General features: G+C 41.8%; 1 protein-coding gene across 1 annotated transcript in view; it reads right to left on the minus strand.

The window, feature by feature from the left end:
• Window positions 1-2,465: 2,465 nt before the first annotated feature.
• LOC118949069 (tetraspanin-8-like) overlaps window positions 2,466-17,500 on the minus strand; it is a 16,042-nt gene continuing 1,007 nt past the window's right edge. The window contains exons 2-8 of the mRNA XM_036973655.1: window positions 10,153-10,215; window positions 9,867-9,986; window positions 6,879-6,953; window positions 5,822-5,917; window positions 4,849-4,971; window positions 3,947-4,030; window positions 2,466-3,437 (exon numbers count right to left, since the gene is read on the minus strand). Coding sequence (XP_036829550.1) covers window positions 3,369-3,437; window positions 3,947-4,030; window positions 4,849-4,971; window positions 5,822-5,917; window positions 6,879-6,953; window positions 9,867-9,986; window positions 10,153-10,215 — 630 coding nt within the window. The 3' untranslated portion in view covers window positions 2,466-3,368. The remainder of the gene's footprint in view (window positions 3,438-3,946; window positions 4,031-4,848; window positions 4,972-5,821; window positions 5,918-6,878; window positions 6,954-9,866; window positions 9,987-10,152; window positions 10,216-17,500) is intronic.

The following is a 17,500-nucleotide window of genomic DNA, read 5'->3' on the forward strand; positions in this document are numbered from 1 at the left end:
TGGTACAGAGAGACAGGAAACACAGGGATAAATACACTGGTACAGAGAGACAGGGAACACAGGGATAAATACACTGGCACAGAGAGACAGGAAACACATGGATAAATACACTGGTACAGAGAGACAGGAAACACAGAGATAAATACACTGGCACAGAGAGACAGGAAACACAGAGATAAATACACTGGTACAGAGAGACAGGAAACACAGGGATAAATACACTGGTACAGAGAGACAGGAAACACAGGGATAAATACACTGGTACAGAGAGACAGGAAACACAGAGATAAATACACTGGTACAGAGAGACAGGAAACACAGGGATAAATACACTGGTACAGAGAGACAGGAAACACAGGGATAAATACACTGGTACAGAGAGACAGGAAACACAGGGATAAATACACTGGTACAGAGAGACAGGAAACACAGGGATAAATACACTGGTACAGAGAGACAGGAAACACAGAGATAAATACACTGGTACAGAGAGACAGGAAACACAGAGATAAATACACTGGTACAGAGAGACAGGAAACACAGGGATAAATACACTGGCACAGAGAGACAGGAAACACAGGGATAAATACACTGGTACAGAGAGACAGGAAACACAGGGATAAATACACTGTCACAGAGAGACAGGAAACACAGGGATAAATACACTGGTACAGAGAGACAGGAAACACAGGGATAAATACACTGGTACAGAGAGACAGGAAACACATGGATAAATACACTGGTACAGAGAGACAGGAAACACAGAGATAAATACACTGGTACAGAGAGACAGGAAACACAGGGATAAATACACTGGTACAGAGAGACAGGAAACACATGGATAAATACACTGGTACAGAGAGACAGGAAACACAGAGATAAATACACTGGTACAGAGAGACAGGAAACACAGAGATAAATACACTGGTACAGAGAGACAGGAAACAGAGATAAATACACTGGTACAGAGAGACAGGAAACACAGAGATAAATACACTGTCACAGAGAGACAGGAAACACATGGATAAATACACTGGTACAGAGAGACAGGAAACAGAGATAAATACACTGGTACAGAGAGACAGGAAACAGAGATAAATACACTGGTACAGAGAGACAGGAAACAGAGATAAATACACTGGTACAGAGAGACAGGAAACACAGGGATAAATACACTGTCACAGAGAGACAGGAAACACATGGATAAATACACTGGTACAGAGAGACAGGAAACACAGAGATAAATACACTGGTACAGAGAGACAGGAAACACAGAGATAAATACACTGGTACAGAGAGACAGGAAACAGAGATAAATACACTGGTACAGAGAGACAGGAAACACAGAGATAAATACACTGGTACAGAGAGACAGGAAACAGAGATAAATACACTGGTACAGAGAGACAGGGAACACAGGGATAAATACACTGGTACAGAGAGACAGGAAACACAGAGATAAATACACTGTCACAGAGAGACAGGAAACACATGGATAAATACACTGGTACAGAGAGACAGGAAACACAGAGATAAATACACTGGTACAGAGAGACAGGAAACACAGATAAATACACTGGTACAGAGAGACAGGAAACACATGGATAAATACACTGGTACAGAGAGACAGGAAACACAGAGATAAATACACTGGTACAGAGAGACAGGAAACACAGGGATAAATACACTGGTACAGAGAGACAGGGAACACAGGGATAAATACACTGGCACAGAGAGACAGGAAACACAGGGATAAATACACTGGTACAGAGAGACAGGAAACGCAGAGATAAATACACTGGCACAGAGAGACAGGAAACACAGGGATAAATACACTGGTACAGAGAGACAGGAAACACAGGGATAAATACACTGGCACAGAGAGACAGGAAACACATGGATAAATACACTGGCACAGAGAGACAGGAAACACAGGGATAAATACACTGGTACAGAGAGACAGGAAACACAGGGATAAATACACATATACATATAGCCCCCCCTTATATACATATAGCCTCCCCTTATATACATATAGCCCCTCTAGATTTCATGATAATCTTCAATAATCTGACTGGAGACAGACGTTCATCTAGGTCCTTCACCATTAACACACACACCCATCAGACTGGAGACAGAGTAGGAGTGACCTAGGATCAGATCTCCCCCCACCGTCCATGTAATCTGACCTAGGATCAGATCTCCCCCCCACCGTCCATGTAATCTGACCTACGATCAGATCTCCCCCCACCGTCCATGTAATCTGACCTACGATCAGATCTCCCCACACCATCCATGTAATCTGACCTAGGATCAGATCTCCCCCCCACCGTCCATGTAATCTGATCTATTACGTAACTGAACCTAGATCAGCCCTCCTGAATTTTTAAGACTATTTCTTAATGAGTCAAAGTTGTTCTCTGAAGAGGTGGGCTGGAGGCGGGGATGCAAATGAGGAAACCAAGTGAGTTACTACTTCTTTATTTCTGATGTGCCTCAAAAAGGGGAACATCCATAAAGACATTGGTCACAGGCCTTGAACAGAATACATTCTGACATGTACTGCAATCATTATACAACTCAAATATACAACAGGTTAAATGTATATACAGCGTGATCAATATTTACCGTCAGACTTTAATATCTACGAGATGATAGCAATAAAACGGGGGGAAAAAGTTCAACATTTCAGCATGAATAATACACAGTTCAGTGTATGGACAGCGAAGCCCTCCATTCAGAGAGAGACGTAGAGCAGTACAATGACACAGAGCTCCTTTAAAGAAAAAAACACTAATTCATGTTCAAGGACATATGGATCAACCAACTTCACAAGTGAAGAAACTGCCATAATTTTAACAAAAGATCTGAAATCTAAATCACAGCATCATTTGATGCAGGTAAATGATGGAGAAACACATGATGCATTGTGGTCCATAGTTCAGCAGGTTGGGGGTCCAGTCCATTCACAAAGCAAACCTAATTCCAAAATGTTCCTGATTGAAGAGAACTGGAATTTCAGTGTACTTCCTGAATGGACTAGATTTAAACCCCAAAGTTGAGTATCAAATACATGTTCCAAGCATGCTGTATGGGATATGTCAAAGCCAGCTTTTGATCAAGTCATGATCGGGGTCCATTTGAATTGAAGCCAGTCAATTGAGGAAGTGAATTGTATTTAACACTGCTAATGTAAAAAAACTTGGAATAAATAACTTCTGCTTTTCAGTTTGAGAAATCATTGAAAATAGATCGTTTTTTTTTCTTCTTCATTTATTGTATTGTAATTTCAGTTGACTTCCTGAATTGATGACTTCTAATTCACCTTGACCACAACCCCAGATCAAGTGGTACCACGTGTTGCTGCTTTAGGCAGTGTTGGCGTCCCTCTTCCCAATCTGGCAGTACAGGGTCATGGCGAAGGCCATTCCAAAGAGCTGAAACACAAAACAGGTACGTCACAACCCATTCACTACCAGGCTATAGCCCGGTCCCACATCAGTTTGTGGTGTCTAGCCTGGTTCCAGATCCATTTGTACAGTCTTGCCAACAGGTTGTTAATTGGCAATGACAAACGGCCATCGGCGTTGCCAAGAAGGTGCCAACAGATCTGAGACCAGGATACAGTCACTAAGTACTGAGTGAATTGCACATATCCATCTTAATGCCAATGAGAACAGCCATAAAGTAAGAGTTAGTGAAGATGAAACAGACCAATACAAATGTATTCCATTTATATTACCGGTACAGTACATAATATAATGTATTATTAGAGGCGTTGTTATACATAATATAGTGTATTAATAGAGGCGTTGTTATACATAATATAGTGTATTAATAGAGGCGTTGTTATACATAATATAATGTATTAATAGAGGCTTTGTTATGCATAATATAATGTATTAATAGAGGCTTTGTTATAGAGATTGAACTTTTGGATTCTTACCATCAAGACTGCGATACCAAATGCAATCCCCAGCGCAATGATTGCGTGCTTCTCCATGAAGGAAGTCACAAACTTGGCACAAGGCTGCAGAGGACAAAGCCAACAGTCAACACTAGTTAACACCAGGTCATGGTAACTGTACGAAGACGCTGCTTTGCGGTTCGGGGTTGTATCATCCTGGAACCCTCTATGGTTTCATGTGGCTGTAGATCAGTTCCCTGTACAGGTTCTGTTTATAGGAGTGTAGTGTAATGGTAATGTATGGTAGTGTAGTGTAATGGTAATGTATGGTAGTGTAGTGTAATGTAATGTATGGTAGTGTAGTGTAATGTAGAGTAGTGGTAGTGTAGTGGTAATGCATGGTAGTGTAGTGGTAATGTATGGTAGTGTAGTGGTAATGTAGTGTAGTGGTAATGTAGAGTAGTGGTAATGTAGAGTAGTGGTAATGTAGAGTAGTGGTAGGGTAGTGTAGTGGTAATGTATGGTAGTGTAGTGGTAATGTATGGTAGAGTAGTGGAATGTAGAGTAGTGTAGTGTAGTGGTAATGCATGGTAGTGTAGTGGTAATGTATGGTAGTGTAGTGGTAATGTATGGTAGGTAGTGTAGTGGTAATGTATGGTAGTGTAGTGGTAATGTAGAGTAGTGGTAGTGTAGTGTAATGGTAATGTATGGTAGTGTAGTGTAATGTAGAGTAGTGGTAGTGGAATGGTAATGTAGAGTAGTGGTAGTGTAGTGTAATGGTAATGTATGGTAGTGTAGTGTAATGTAGAGTAGTGGTAGTGGAATGGTAATGTAGTGCAGCAGTAATGTGTGTTACTGATGTTTCCTTTATACCAAGTAAAGCCACCTTCCTTGAGTTTCCTAGATAGTATTTTATTAATAATATGTGATTGTCTGCTTACCGTTGAGTACACTTGGCGTCCATCTGCACTTTGGCACGCCTGAGCGGTGTCAACACAGTTACAAGAGCTGGGGACAGTGGAGCCCCAGTCAGAGGGTCCGTTGATCAGTCCACAGCACTTTGCCTGAAAAACAAAGGAGTTAGACCTCCGTCTCACCGACACAGGGGTTGTGTTCAGTAAAGGCACACTGTCATTTTCCCGTTGCAAAATATTTCACTACAATCTGTTTAGGTAGCAGCCCATCTAACATTTTTTAAAAAAGTTATTCAGTTCGTCGACAAAAATAATCCAATAACATTCGTAGCCGATTAAGAACAATTAATCTGGACCCAACTAATTAAGTTAAACCAATAATTATTCATACATTCATGACAGGACCATCGATTACTGCGTCCCAAATTGCACCCCGTTCCCTTTGGAAACAAAGTAGGACCCTATGGGTCCTGCTCTAAAGTAGTTCACTACAGGGAATTGATACCATTTGTGGCACATCCTATGTCCAGGTGATTCATCTTGGGACCTGTGAAACCCCCACGTTTTGGGGACGGCAGGTAGCCTGGTGGATAGAGCGTTGGGCCAGCAACTGAAAGGTTGCTAGATTGAATCCCCGAGCTGACAAGGTAAGGCAAGAATCTGAACAATATGCTCCTGAACAAGGCAGTTAACCCTCTGCTCCTAGGCCGTCACTGTAAATAAGAATTTGTTCTTAACTATGTTATCATGGGTAATGCCATTGAGGAGTTTTGAATTGTAGGGGGGGGGGGGGGGGATTCAACTTCATTGGCTGATCCCTCCTGATGGCCCTGTTGGAGTCATGTCCACCTTGGTCATCAGGAGAGATCAAAGAACTCATTTAACTTGTGATGAAGTGTACTACTTCAAAACAGCGAGTACCTCAACGACGTTGCCCCCGTGTTCACAGACACCACAATTAGACATGTAAAAAAAAAAAATCTATCATTCTCTATGGTACCTCCACTTCCAGTTTCTGCAAGTCCGTTTGAACGTCAGGCTTCTGGTCCCTCAGTGGTAGCAGCTTCGCCATACTCTCCTTCACCCACACCTGAGACTGGAAGAGGCCATTTACAGTCATGGACCAGTAGGAGAGTCACACAAAGACACGAAACAGTCCTTCACCCACACCTGAGACTGGAAGAGGCCATTTACAGTCATGGACCAGTAGGAGAGTCACACAAAGACACGAAACAGTCCTTCACCCACACCTGAGACTGGAAGAGGCCATTTACAGTCATGGAACAGTAGGAGAGTCACAGACAGGAAACAGGTGTGGAACAGTAGGAGAGTCACACAAAGACAGGAAACCGGTGTGGAACAGTAGAAGAGTCACACAAAGACAGGAAACAGGTGTGGAACAGTAGGAGAGTCACACAAAGACAGGAAACCGGTGTGGAACAGTAGGAGAGTCACACAAAGACAGGAAACCGGTGTGGAACAGTAGGAGAGTCACACAAAGACAGGAAACAGGTGTGGAACAGTAGGAGAGTCACACAAAGACAGGAAACAGGTGTGGAACAGTAGGAGAGTCACACAAAGACAGGAAACAGGTGTGGAACAGTAGGAGAGTCACACAAAGACAGGAAACAGGTGTGGAACAGTAGGAGAGTCACACAAAGACAGGAAACAGGTGTGGAAAGAATGTTTTATTAGCACATGCAACAAGTGTCAAGGTCCCAACAGGTTAAGAGTTTTGGGCCAGGAACCGAGAGGTCGAAGGTTAGAATCCGAGCCGAATTAGGGACAAACTGTCGCTGTTCCCAAGGCAACCTAGTTGCACCTGTAAGTCGCTCTGTATAAGAGCTTCTCCTAAATGAATAAAATATAAAATCTGATCGCACCGAGTGGGTCATCACGGGTGATGACGTCCTCCTTACCTTCCCCTCACTAACAGTGGGTGTGTGAGACATCCCTCTGAGCACAGAATTCAATTCAACTTCTATTCCACGTTAGTTCAACGTAATTTCATTGAAATGTGGAAACGCTGATTCAACCAGGGAGGGTTTCCTCCTTACCTTCTTCTCTCCGACAGCTCCCAGGATTCCGGCGATCAACAGGAGGATGAAGATGAGGAGCAGCCCGATGAAGAACTGAAACAAACCAATAACCGCGCGCACATGATATTTGTCCCATTAAGGCAAGGGGACAGATATCTGGATTTAACATTTTAATCTGATTTTGGTTTTTCCAAAACTGAAATGATACTCTGATCCTTCAGTCAAGGATTTGGTGATCCTTCAGATAAGAATTTGGTAATCCAATATCACCTTTTAAAAAAATCAGGATTCAAATGTAGTGATGAGGCTATTTTTGATACCGAAAAAAAATATTTACCAAATTTGTGTTACAGCCTGAACTCAAAATGGATTAAACATATCCCCCGCCCCCCCCACCTCACCCATTTATGCACAATACTGCACAATGGCAAAAAATAAATGTTTTAGACATTTGCACATTTATTGTAATCTCATTTATAAAAGTATCCACCCAACCCCCCTTGAATACTTTCTGAAGGCACAATATAAAAGGGATTTGCTCCATTTTAAATTGGACTTATTTTCATTAAATGTAGGTTACTCATCTCTGTGTCCCTGTAATAGTGAAGTAGTACCCCAATGTCAATTAGATGGTGAGGTGTGGGCCAAGTCAAAGCACTGAAAATCTGGATTCTGTGATCTTGATATGTTGCCATCTGGATCAGATTGATCCAATTATGGGAAAGTGGGAAAAAAAATGGCTGAAAAAATAGCCAGATTGTAATCGTCTGATCCTGGATAGCAAAAACAGACTCTGGATCATTCCGATCTTTTAAGTTGTGAAAAACTGGCCATAGAAGTCTTTTCCTGGAAAACCAGCTCACACTTGGCATCTCTTTTGCAAAAGTGACATCTCTGACATGTACGAAAAGGTTAAATAAATGATTGTGTGTGTGTGTGTAGGTACTTTTTCCACATTGTTCCATCTACATACAAACACCCCATAATGACATCACAATAGCCCCATAATGACATCACAATAGCCCATAATGACATCACAATAGCCCCATAATGACATCACAATAGCCCCATAATGACAAAGCGAAAACAGGTTTAGCATTTTTTTGCAAATGTATTTAAAAAACTGAAATCTTATTTACATAAGTATTCAGACCCTTTGTTATGAGACTCGAAAATTGATCTCAGGTGCATCTTACTTACATTGATCATCCTTGATATGTTTCTACAACTTGAACGGAGTCCACCTGTGGTCAACTGAATGGGACATGATTTGGAAAGGAACGCATCTGTCTATACAAAGTCCCAGAGTTGACCGTGCATGTCAGAGCAAAAACCAATCCGTGAGGTTCAAGGAGTTGTCCGTTTAGCACCGATACGGGATTGTGTCAAGGCACAGATACGGGGAAGGATAAGCCAAAAAATATTCTGTGGCATTCATCATTCTTAAATGGAAGACGTTTGGAACCACCAAGACTCAACCTAGAGCTGGCCTCACGGCCAAACTGAGCAATAGGGGAAGGGGCTTGGTCAGTGAGGTGACCAAGAACCCAATGGTCACTCTGACAGAGCTCTAGAATTCATCTGGAGATGGGAGAACCTTCCAGAATGACAACAATCTTCGCAGTACTCCACCAATCAGGCCTTCATGGTAGAGTGGCCAGACGGAAGCCACTCCTCAGTAAAAAGGCTTGGAGTTTGCTAGAAGGCACCTAAAAGGACTCGGACCATGAGAAAAATCTTGGTTTCATCACACGATAATTTAACTCTTTGGCCTGAATGCCAAGCGTCATGTCTTGAGGAAATCTGGCACCATCCCTACGGTGAAGCGTGGTGGTGGCAGCATCATGCTGTGGGGGACGTTTTTCAGTGGCAGGGACAAGGAGACTAGTCCGGAATGAGGGAAAGATGAACGGAGCAAAGTACAGCGAGATACAGAGAAAACATGCTCCAGAGAACTCAGGACCTCAGACTGGGGTGAAGGTTCACCTTCCAACAGGACAACGACCCTAAGCACACAGCCAACGCAGGAGTGGCTTCCGGACAAGTCTCAATGTCCTTGAGTGGCCGAGCCAGAGGCCGGACTTGAACCCGATCAAACATCTCTGGAGAGACCTGAATATAGCTGTGCAGCAACGCTCCCCATTCAACCTAACAGATCTTGCAGGGATCTGCAGAGAAGAATGGGATAAACTCCCCAAATACAGGTGTGTCAAGCTTGCTGCATCATTCCCAACGAGACTCAAGTTTGTAATCGCTGCCAAAAGTGCTTCAACAAAGTCCTGAGTAAAGGGTCTGAAGACTTACGTAACAGGGATGGTTTTTATTACATTATTACAACCTGTTTTTGCTTCGTCCTTATGGGGTATTGCGATGTCGTCCTTATGGGGTAGTGCGATGTCGTCCTTATGGGGTAGTGCGATGTCGTCCTTATGGGGTAGTGCGATGTCGTCCTTATGGGGTAGTGCGATGTCGTCCTTATGGGGTAGTGCGATGTCGTCCTTATGGGGTAGTGCGATGTCGTCCTTATGGGGTAGTGCGATGTCATTATGGGGTATTGCGATGTCATTATGGGGTATTGTGATGTCATTATGGGGTATTGTGATGTCATTATGGGGTATTGTGATGTCATTATGGGGTATTGTGATGTCATTATGGGGTATTGTGATGTCATTATGGGGTATTGTGATGTCCTTATGGGGTAGTGTGATGTCCTTATGGGGTAGTGTGATGTCATTATGGGGTATTGTGATGTCATTATGGGGTAGTGTGTAGATTGAGGGGGAAAAAGTTCATATATTTCTGAATAAGGCTGTAACATGAAATGTGGAAAAAGTCAAGAGGTCTGAATACTTTTCGAATGCACTGCATATGAAGAGACTGGTTTGGTTAGAACCTAGAACCGCTTCAGCGGTTGGCTATTGGGACAGCATTATCCTGGGCAGTGTACAATGTAACATTTTAAATGTGAGGGTTGGCTATTGTAAGGGAGTGTGTGTTTCCCCTCACCAGAATGAGCATGCATCGGTTTTCCTTAATGGCTCCACAGCAGCCCAGGAAGCCCAGTACCATGATGATGACGCCAACAGCTATCAGCAGGTCTACAAACGGCACTGCCTCATCCATTATCTGAGGGAGGGGGACAGACAGTTACTCAGTCATTTTACATGTAGATATGTGCTGAATAGGTGTATATGACTGGATACATTTGTTTCAAGGTGTTATTTTTTACTGTGTAAAGAGGGCTTTTGATGGTGTTGGCATTAATTTAATGTCACACTGGACATTTCCTTACCACGTTTGCATTCTTGCTCACTTTGAGGTAGATGGAGACACCAAGAATGATGCAGCCACTGATCTGGAAAACAAAATGAGATGAAATTAGCGTTTTATCTAGAATCAACTTTGGAAAGTTGTGCGTTTCAATGTCCCTGGGATTGAAGGAACAGGTCTTGTTGTCGTCGTCAACTCAACACACTAGCTACATCTACTGGCAACTCTGAGGAACTACAGTTGAACCACCATCACGATGGAGGAGATACCCTCATGTGGGGGCTGGATGATGCTGTATCTTTCCTGGGTTAACAGTGGACTCTAGACCACATGGGAGAATCTCAATTGCATTAACTTGATTCCTCAGATCCTCTCCTCTTAAATCCAGAGGGGAGAGGATGCGAGGAATCCAGGAAATGAAATAGAGATTCTCCCGTGGTGTCAGAACTGATAGTGACAGGTTACATATACATTGAATATTTGATGTAACTATTTTTTTGTTGCCAGTCAACACGACTCCAGTAACTTGAAGCCATCGATGAATGATTTGTTTGAAAACATTCCATACTCACAGTATGGGCCTGTGGACATGTAGACATGGGGTTAAATGTCAAGGCTATATGAATGAATGCTCGTTATTTAGAGAGATTATATACCATATACCCAAATTTATGTTGAAGACATTCTGAAAGCATTCCATACTCACAGTATGGGCCTGTGGACATGTAGACATGGGGTTAAATGTCAAGGCTACATGAATGAATGCTCATTATTTAGAGATCATATACCATATACCCAAATTTATGTTGAAGACATTCTGCGATGACTGGACAATGAATTTGGTAATTATTTTGGCTTTCAAAAACGAGATTCCCTTCAAATTTAAAAAAATAAATAAGATTCTGATTGAGATTAACTCCAGATATGAGTCCCCACATCCACACAGCCCCCCTTGTGGCCTGGAGTGGCATGCCCAAGCAGGAGAGGTTGTGACATCATGACTTGCATCTCGTCATTCCACACCCGTGCATCCAGTGACTCAAAAACACAGGAACCAGAAAACCTCAACACTTAAGCTAAATGCAATGAGGGCTGTTTCCAAAATAAACACTGGGGTATAGTCTTCGACAAGAGAGCTACTGTAAAGTGTCATTTCAGCAAACAATGGCAACTTCTGTTCTTAAGCCAGGGACACTTTAAAATGAGCTTCTACACACTGTCAATACATTACACTATAACCTAGGTACAGTCATCTCTGGTTAATATATTACACTATAACCTAGGTACAGTCATCTCTGTTTAATATATTACACTATAACCTAGGTACAGTCATCTCTGGTTAATATATTACACTATAACCTAGGTACAGTCATCTCTGTTTAATATATTACACTATAACCTAGGTACAGTCATCTCTGTTTAATATATTACACTATAACCTAGGTACAGTCATCTCTGGTCAATATATTACACTATAACCTAGGTACAGTCATCTCTGGTCAATATATTACACTATAACCTACAGTAGGTACAGTCACCTCTGGTTAATATATTACACTATAACCTAGGTACAGTCATCTCTGTTTAATATATTACACTATAACCTAGGTACAGTCATCTCTGTTTAATATATTACACTATAACCTACAGTAGGTACAGTCACCTCTGGTTAATATATTACACTATAACCTACAGTAGGTACAGTCACCTCTGGTTAATATATTACACTATAACCTACAGTAGGTACAGTCATCTCTGGTTAATATATTACACTATAACCTACAGTAGGTACAGTCACCTCTGGTTAATATATTACACTATAACCTAGGTACAGTCACCTCTGGTTAATATATTACACTATAACCTACAGTAGGTACAGTCACCTCTGGTTAATATATTACACTATAACCTAGGTACAGTCATCTCTGGTTAATATATTACACTATAACCTAGGTACAGTCATCTCTGTTTAATATATTACACTATAACCTAGGTACAGTCATCTCTGGTCAATATATTACACTATAACCTAGGTACAGTCATCTCTGGTTAATATATTACACTATAACCTACAGTAGGTACAGTCATCTGGTCAAATACGTGGAGTGATAAGACAACTTGGGGAAATGCATTGAACAGTTACATCCCTCTGATAAAGGAGTTAGATTTCTGGGACGCGTAAATAGACCACATTACAGATAATAGAAGGCAGGGCAGGTATCAGTTCCCCCTTATGCTTTTCCTATCAGATTGTTGCTAAGCAACTCAAGACAAAAAAACAACCTCACAAAGCTTTTGTTTTATTCTTGAGATAAAGAGCCGGTCCCCTTGCCAAGACTGGACAGGCAGAAAACACCAGTCTCGGACAAAGGACAGGTTGTGAGCAGATCTTTGCTATTGTCTGGTCATTCACTGTGTCCGGCTTCATCCCAAATGGTATCTGATTACCCATTGGCCCAGAGGAGTATGCTTCCAATCAAGATCAAGGAGTTAAACCAGCTAACTGGCCTGAAAATCATCCCAAATGGTATCTGATTACCCATTGGCCCAGAGGAGTATGCTTCCAATCAAGATCAAGGAGTTAAACCAGCTAACTGGCCTGAAAATCATCCCAAATGGTATCTGATTACCCATTGGCCCAGAGGAGTATGCTTCCAATCAAGATCAAGGAGTTAAACCAGCTAACTGGCCTGAAAATCATCCCAAATGGAATCTGATTAGAGACGGTCTAATGGCCTCATCCACACATCTAGGTTTAGCTTTCTTAACGTTAGGTAAACCAGAAAAAATACATCTGTTGTTTCTCAAAGTCAGCAGGCTAACTCATTGATCCTGCTTTGTAGTGTACCCCTCTGGTCAACACTAGTGCACTATAGGGAATCCTAGGGTTCCATTTGAGACACCTAATAGTAATTGCACCTGTCCACAAAGGTTAGGTGACACCTTATACCTCAGACTGAATACCCTTTGTTTGTCAACCAACTCAACACAAAACGTTCCTGGCGAGCCAAGCGTTCAGTTATTGCAGTGAGGCAACATTGGCTGCCTGAAAATATCACAAGTCTAAACCATAGAGTACAGTTATGTCTAGATACAGTGGGGCAAAAAGTATTTAGTCAGCCACCAATTGTGCAAGTTCTCCCACTTAAAAAGATGAGGCCTGTAATTTATCATAGGTACACTTCAACTATGACAGACAAAATTAGAAGAAAAATGGGAGAACTTGCACAATTGGTGGCTGACTAAATACTTTTTGCCCCACTGTACATGACGAGTGGTATGCTCAACTAAGGAACTGAGCAACACGGCTTTCCATTCTAGAACGGCACAAGTGTACCATTTTAGAAGACACTTCTGCAATAACATTCTAGAATGGCACAAGGGTTCCATTTTAGAAGACACTTCTGCAATAACATTCTAGAATGGCACAAGGGTTCCATTTTAGAAGACACTTCTGCAATAACATTCTAGAACGGCACAAGTGTTCCATTTTAGAAGACACTTCTGCAATAACATTCTAGAACGGCACAAGGGTTCCATTTTAGAAGACACTTCTGCAATAACATTCTAGAACGGCACAAGTGTTCCATTTTAGAAGACACTTCTGCAATAACATTCTAGAACGGCACAAGGGTTCCATTTTAGAAGACACTTCTGCAATAACATTCTAGAATGGCACAAGTGTTCCATTTTAGAAGACACTTCTGCAATAACATTCTAGAACGGCACAAGTGTTCCATTTTAGAAGACACTTCTGCAATAACATTCTGGCACCATCTCCTACATCAGTCATATAGAAGTTGAAGGAGTTCAAACCACACACTAAACACTGTGCCTGGTGACATTTAGCCAGATATCTGGAACGTATTCATTACACACCAAACGGAAGAAAATTGGCCAAATCAGGGAGTTTTTTTTAGTTTTTAGCTATGGAGTGCACTAATACGACCCTGCTTTAACTGTGGTAACTGAGAAGGTTTGTTCTGCTGTCGTCTCAAAGACAACATCTTCCAGAATCAAGAGGTAGAATTTGTTATTCTCCTTCCCAGTCACCCCAGAGTGAGAACCAGTTAGTCACTGTTCTACAATGTGCCAGTACTGCCCTAAGTGATTAAGTGATACTTGCACCATTGTCTTCTATCCAACAACCAAGGGTCAGAGGTAATAGTCGTAGCCCAGTCCTCCCCTACCAGCAGTTTCATAAATTAATGAGACCAGGGGTAAACCCAGATTAATATGGGACTGTACTGAAACATGTCCTCAGGCCTAATGCAAACCCAGATTAATATGGGACTGTACTGAAACATGTCCTCAGGCCTAATGCAAACCCAGATTAATATGGGACTGAAACATGTCCTCAGGCCTAATGCAAACACAGATTAATATGGGACTGAAACATGTCCTCAGGCCTAATGCAAACCCAGATTAATATGGGAGTGTACTGAAACATGTCCTCGGGCCTAATGCAAACCCAGATTCATATGGGAGTGTACTGAAACATGTCCTCAGGCCTAATGCAAACCCAAATTAATATGGGACTGAAACATGTCCTCAGGCCTAATGCAAACCCAAATTAATATGGGACTGAAACATGTCCTCAGGCCTAATGCAAACCCAAATTAATATGGGACTGAAACATGTCCTCAGGCCTAATGCAAACCCAGATTAATATGGGACTGAAACATGTCCTCAGGCCTAATGTAAACCCAGATTAATATGGGACTGAAACATGTCCTCAGGCCTAATGCAAACCCAAATTAATATGGGACTGAAACATGTCCTCAGGCCTAATGCAAACCCAGATTAATATGGGACTGAAACATGTCCTCAGGCCTAATGTAAACCCAGATTAATATGGGACTGAAACATGTCCTCAGGCCTAATGCAAACCCAAATTAATATGGGACTGAAACATGTCCTCAGGCCTAATGCAAACCCAGATTAATATGGGACTGAAACATGTCCTCAGGCCTAATGCAAACACAGTTGAAGTCGGAAGTTCTTAACCAAATACATTTAAACTCAGTTTCACATTTCCTTACATTTAGTCCAAGTAAAAATTAATTAATTGTCTTAAAATAACGTGGTGATCCTAAGAATGTGAAATATCAGAATAATTTGAGAAAAATATTTATTTCATCACATTCCCAGTTGGTCAGAAGTTTACATGCTACCAAATACTAATTGAGTGTATTGCCATTAAATTGTTTAACTTGGGTCAAATGTGTCGGGTAGCCTTCCACAATAAGTTGGGTGAATTTTGGCCCATTCCTCCTGACAGAGCTGGTGTAACAGTTAGGTTTGTAGGCCTCCTTGCTCGCACATGCTTTTTCAGTTCTGCCCACAAATTATCTGTAGGATTGAGGTCAGGGCGTTGTGATGGCCACTCCAATACCTTGACTGTTGTCCTTAAGCCATTTTGCCACAACTCTGGAAGTATGCTTGGGGTCATTGTCCATTTGGAAGACCCGTTTGCGACCAAGATTTAACTTCCTGACTGATGTCTTGAGATGTTGCTTCAATATATCCACATAATATTCCATCCTCATGATGCCATCTATTTTGTGAAGTGTACCAGTCCCTCCTGCAGCAATGCACCCTCACAACATGATGCTGCCACCCCCGTGCTTCACGGTTGGGATGGTGTCCTTGGTCTTGTAAGCCTCCCCCTTGTTCCTCCAAACATAACGATGGTCATTATGGCCAAACAGTTCTATTTTTGTTTCATCAGACCAGAGGACATTTCTCCAAAAAGTACGATCTTTGTCCCCATGTGGAGTTCCAAACCGTAGTCTGGCTTTTTTATGGCGGTTTTGGAGCAGTGGCTTCTTCCTTGCTAAGCGGCCTTCCAGGTTATGTCGATATAGGACTCGTTTTACTGTGGATATAGATACTTTTGTATCTGCTTCCTCCAGCATCTTCACAAGGTCCTTTGCTGTTGTTCTGGGATTGATTTGCACTTTTTTGCACCAAAGTACGTTCATCTCTAGGAGACAGAACGCATCTCCTTCCTGGGCGGTATGATGGCTGCATGGTCCCATGGTGTTTATACTTGCATACTATTGTTTGTACAGATGAACGTGGTGCCTTCAGGCTTTTGGAAATTGCTCCCAAGGATGAACCAGACTTGTGGATGTCTACAAAAAAACATTCTGAGGTCTTGGCTGATTTCTTTTGATTTTCCCATGATACCAAGCAAATATGCACTGAGTTTGAAGGTAGGACTTGAAATACATCCACAGGTACACCTCCAATCAACTCAAATGACGTCAATTAGCCTATCAGAAGCTTCTAAAAACATGACATAATTTTCTGAAATTTTCCAAGCTGTTTAAAGGCACAGTCAACTTAGTGTCGGTAAACTTCTGACCCACTGGAATTGTGATAGTGAATTATAAGTGAAATAATCTGTCTTTGTGGAGTGGTTTAAAAACGAGTTTTAATAACTCCACTCTAAGTGCATGTAAACTTCCGGACTTCATCTGTACATAGTGCTGTAACCTGCGAGTCTCTACAGTGCTGCAACTCTCCAACCTGTTATGCTACATTACATTAGTGATGAACCTCTCCAACCTGTTGTGCTACTTTACAGTGCTGTACTGCACCCACTACAGTTAAGCTACTAACAACACATGAGTTTAATACACTTTCCACTACCCCATCAAGACACAACCCCCTAGGCTACTGAATACAGATATGTACAGGACATTCCAGAGAAAGAATAGTATAACAAATGATAACAGCTCTATAAAAAGTGACATAATTGTATATTTTATTTATTCATCCGATTAGCTCCAGCCTTTCATCTGATCACCTAGATGGAGTGTTGTAACATATTGCTTAGGCTCCATATCGACCCAATATTTAAGAGCTCCACTAAATACCTGGGGGGGGGGGGGGGGGGGGGGGTGAGACAGAATTAGAACTATGTAAACATACGCAACAACTCAGGACAAGTCCTGGCAACAGGCTAAGGACAGATAAACAGGAAGCACTACACTTAGTGATATTTTTCCACATTAACAGTAGTAGAATATTGTATGGCCTACGTTGCCTGTCCAGGCTATGGTTGGGAGACTAGTTTAAGAAGAAGTTGACAAAACATACAGAGAAAAAGGGACTTGGCTGTAAAGGTTTCTTTCTACACACAGATTAAATCACCATGTCACGTCTTCCAAAACAACTACCTGTAAAAACTCAGGACAGAGACCAATGACAAAGTGATTGTTATTATTCTTTGAAGGGTTTAGATCTGAGAAGTGCATCTATACATTATCCTGCTATGACCTGGCTATAACATCCCTCTGGTCGGGCTGAGAGGGTGGCTAAATGGAATTATCATTGATTTGATAATGTCTTTAGGAAGATGG

Source organism: Oncorhynchus mykiss, unplaced genomic scaffold (assembly GCF_013265735.2).
Source record: "Oncorhynchus mykiss isolate Arlee unplaced genomic scaffold, USDA_OmykA_1.1 un_scaffold_287, whole genome shotgun sequence".
In the NCBI taxonomy this organism is placed as follows: Eukaryota; Metazoa; Chordata; class Actinopteri; order Salmoniformes; family Salmonidae; genus Oncorhynchus; species Oncorhynchus mykiss.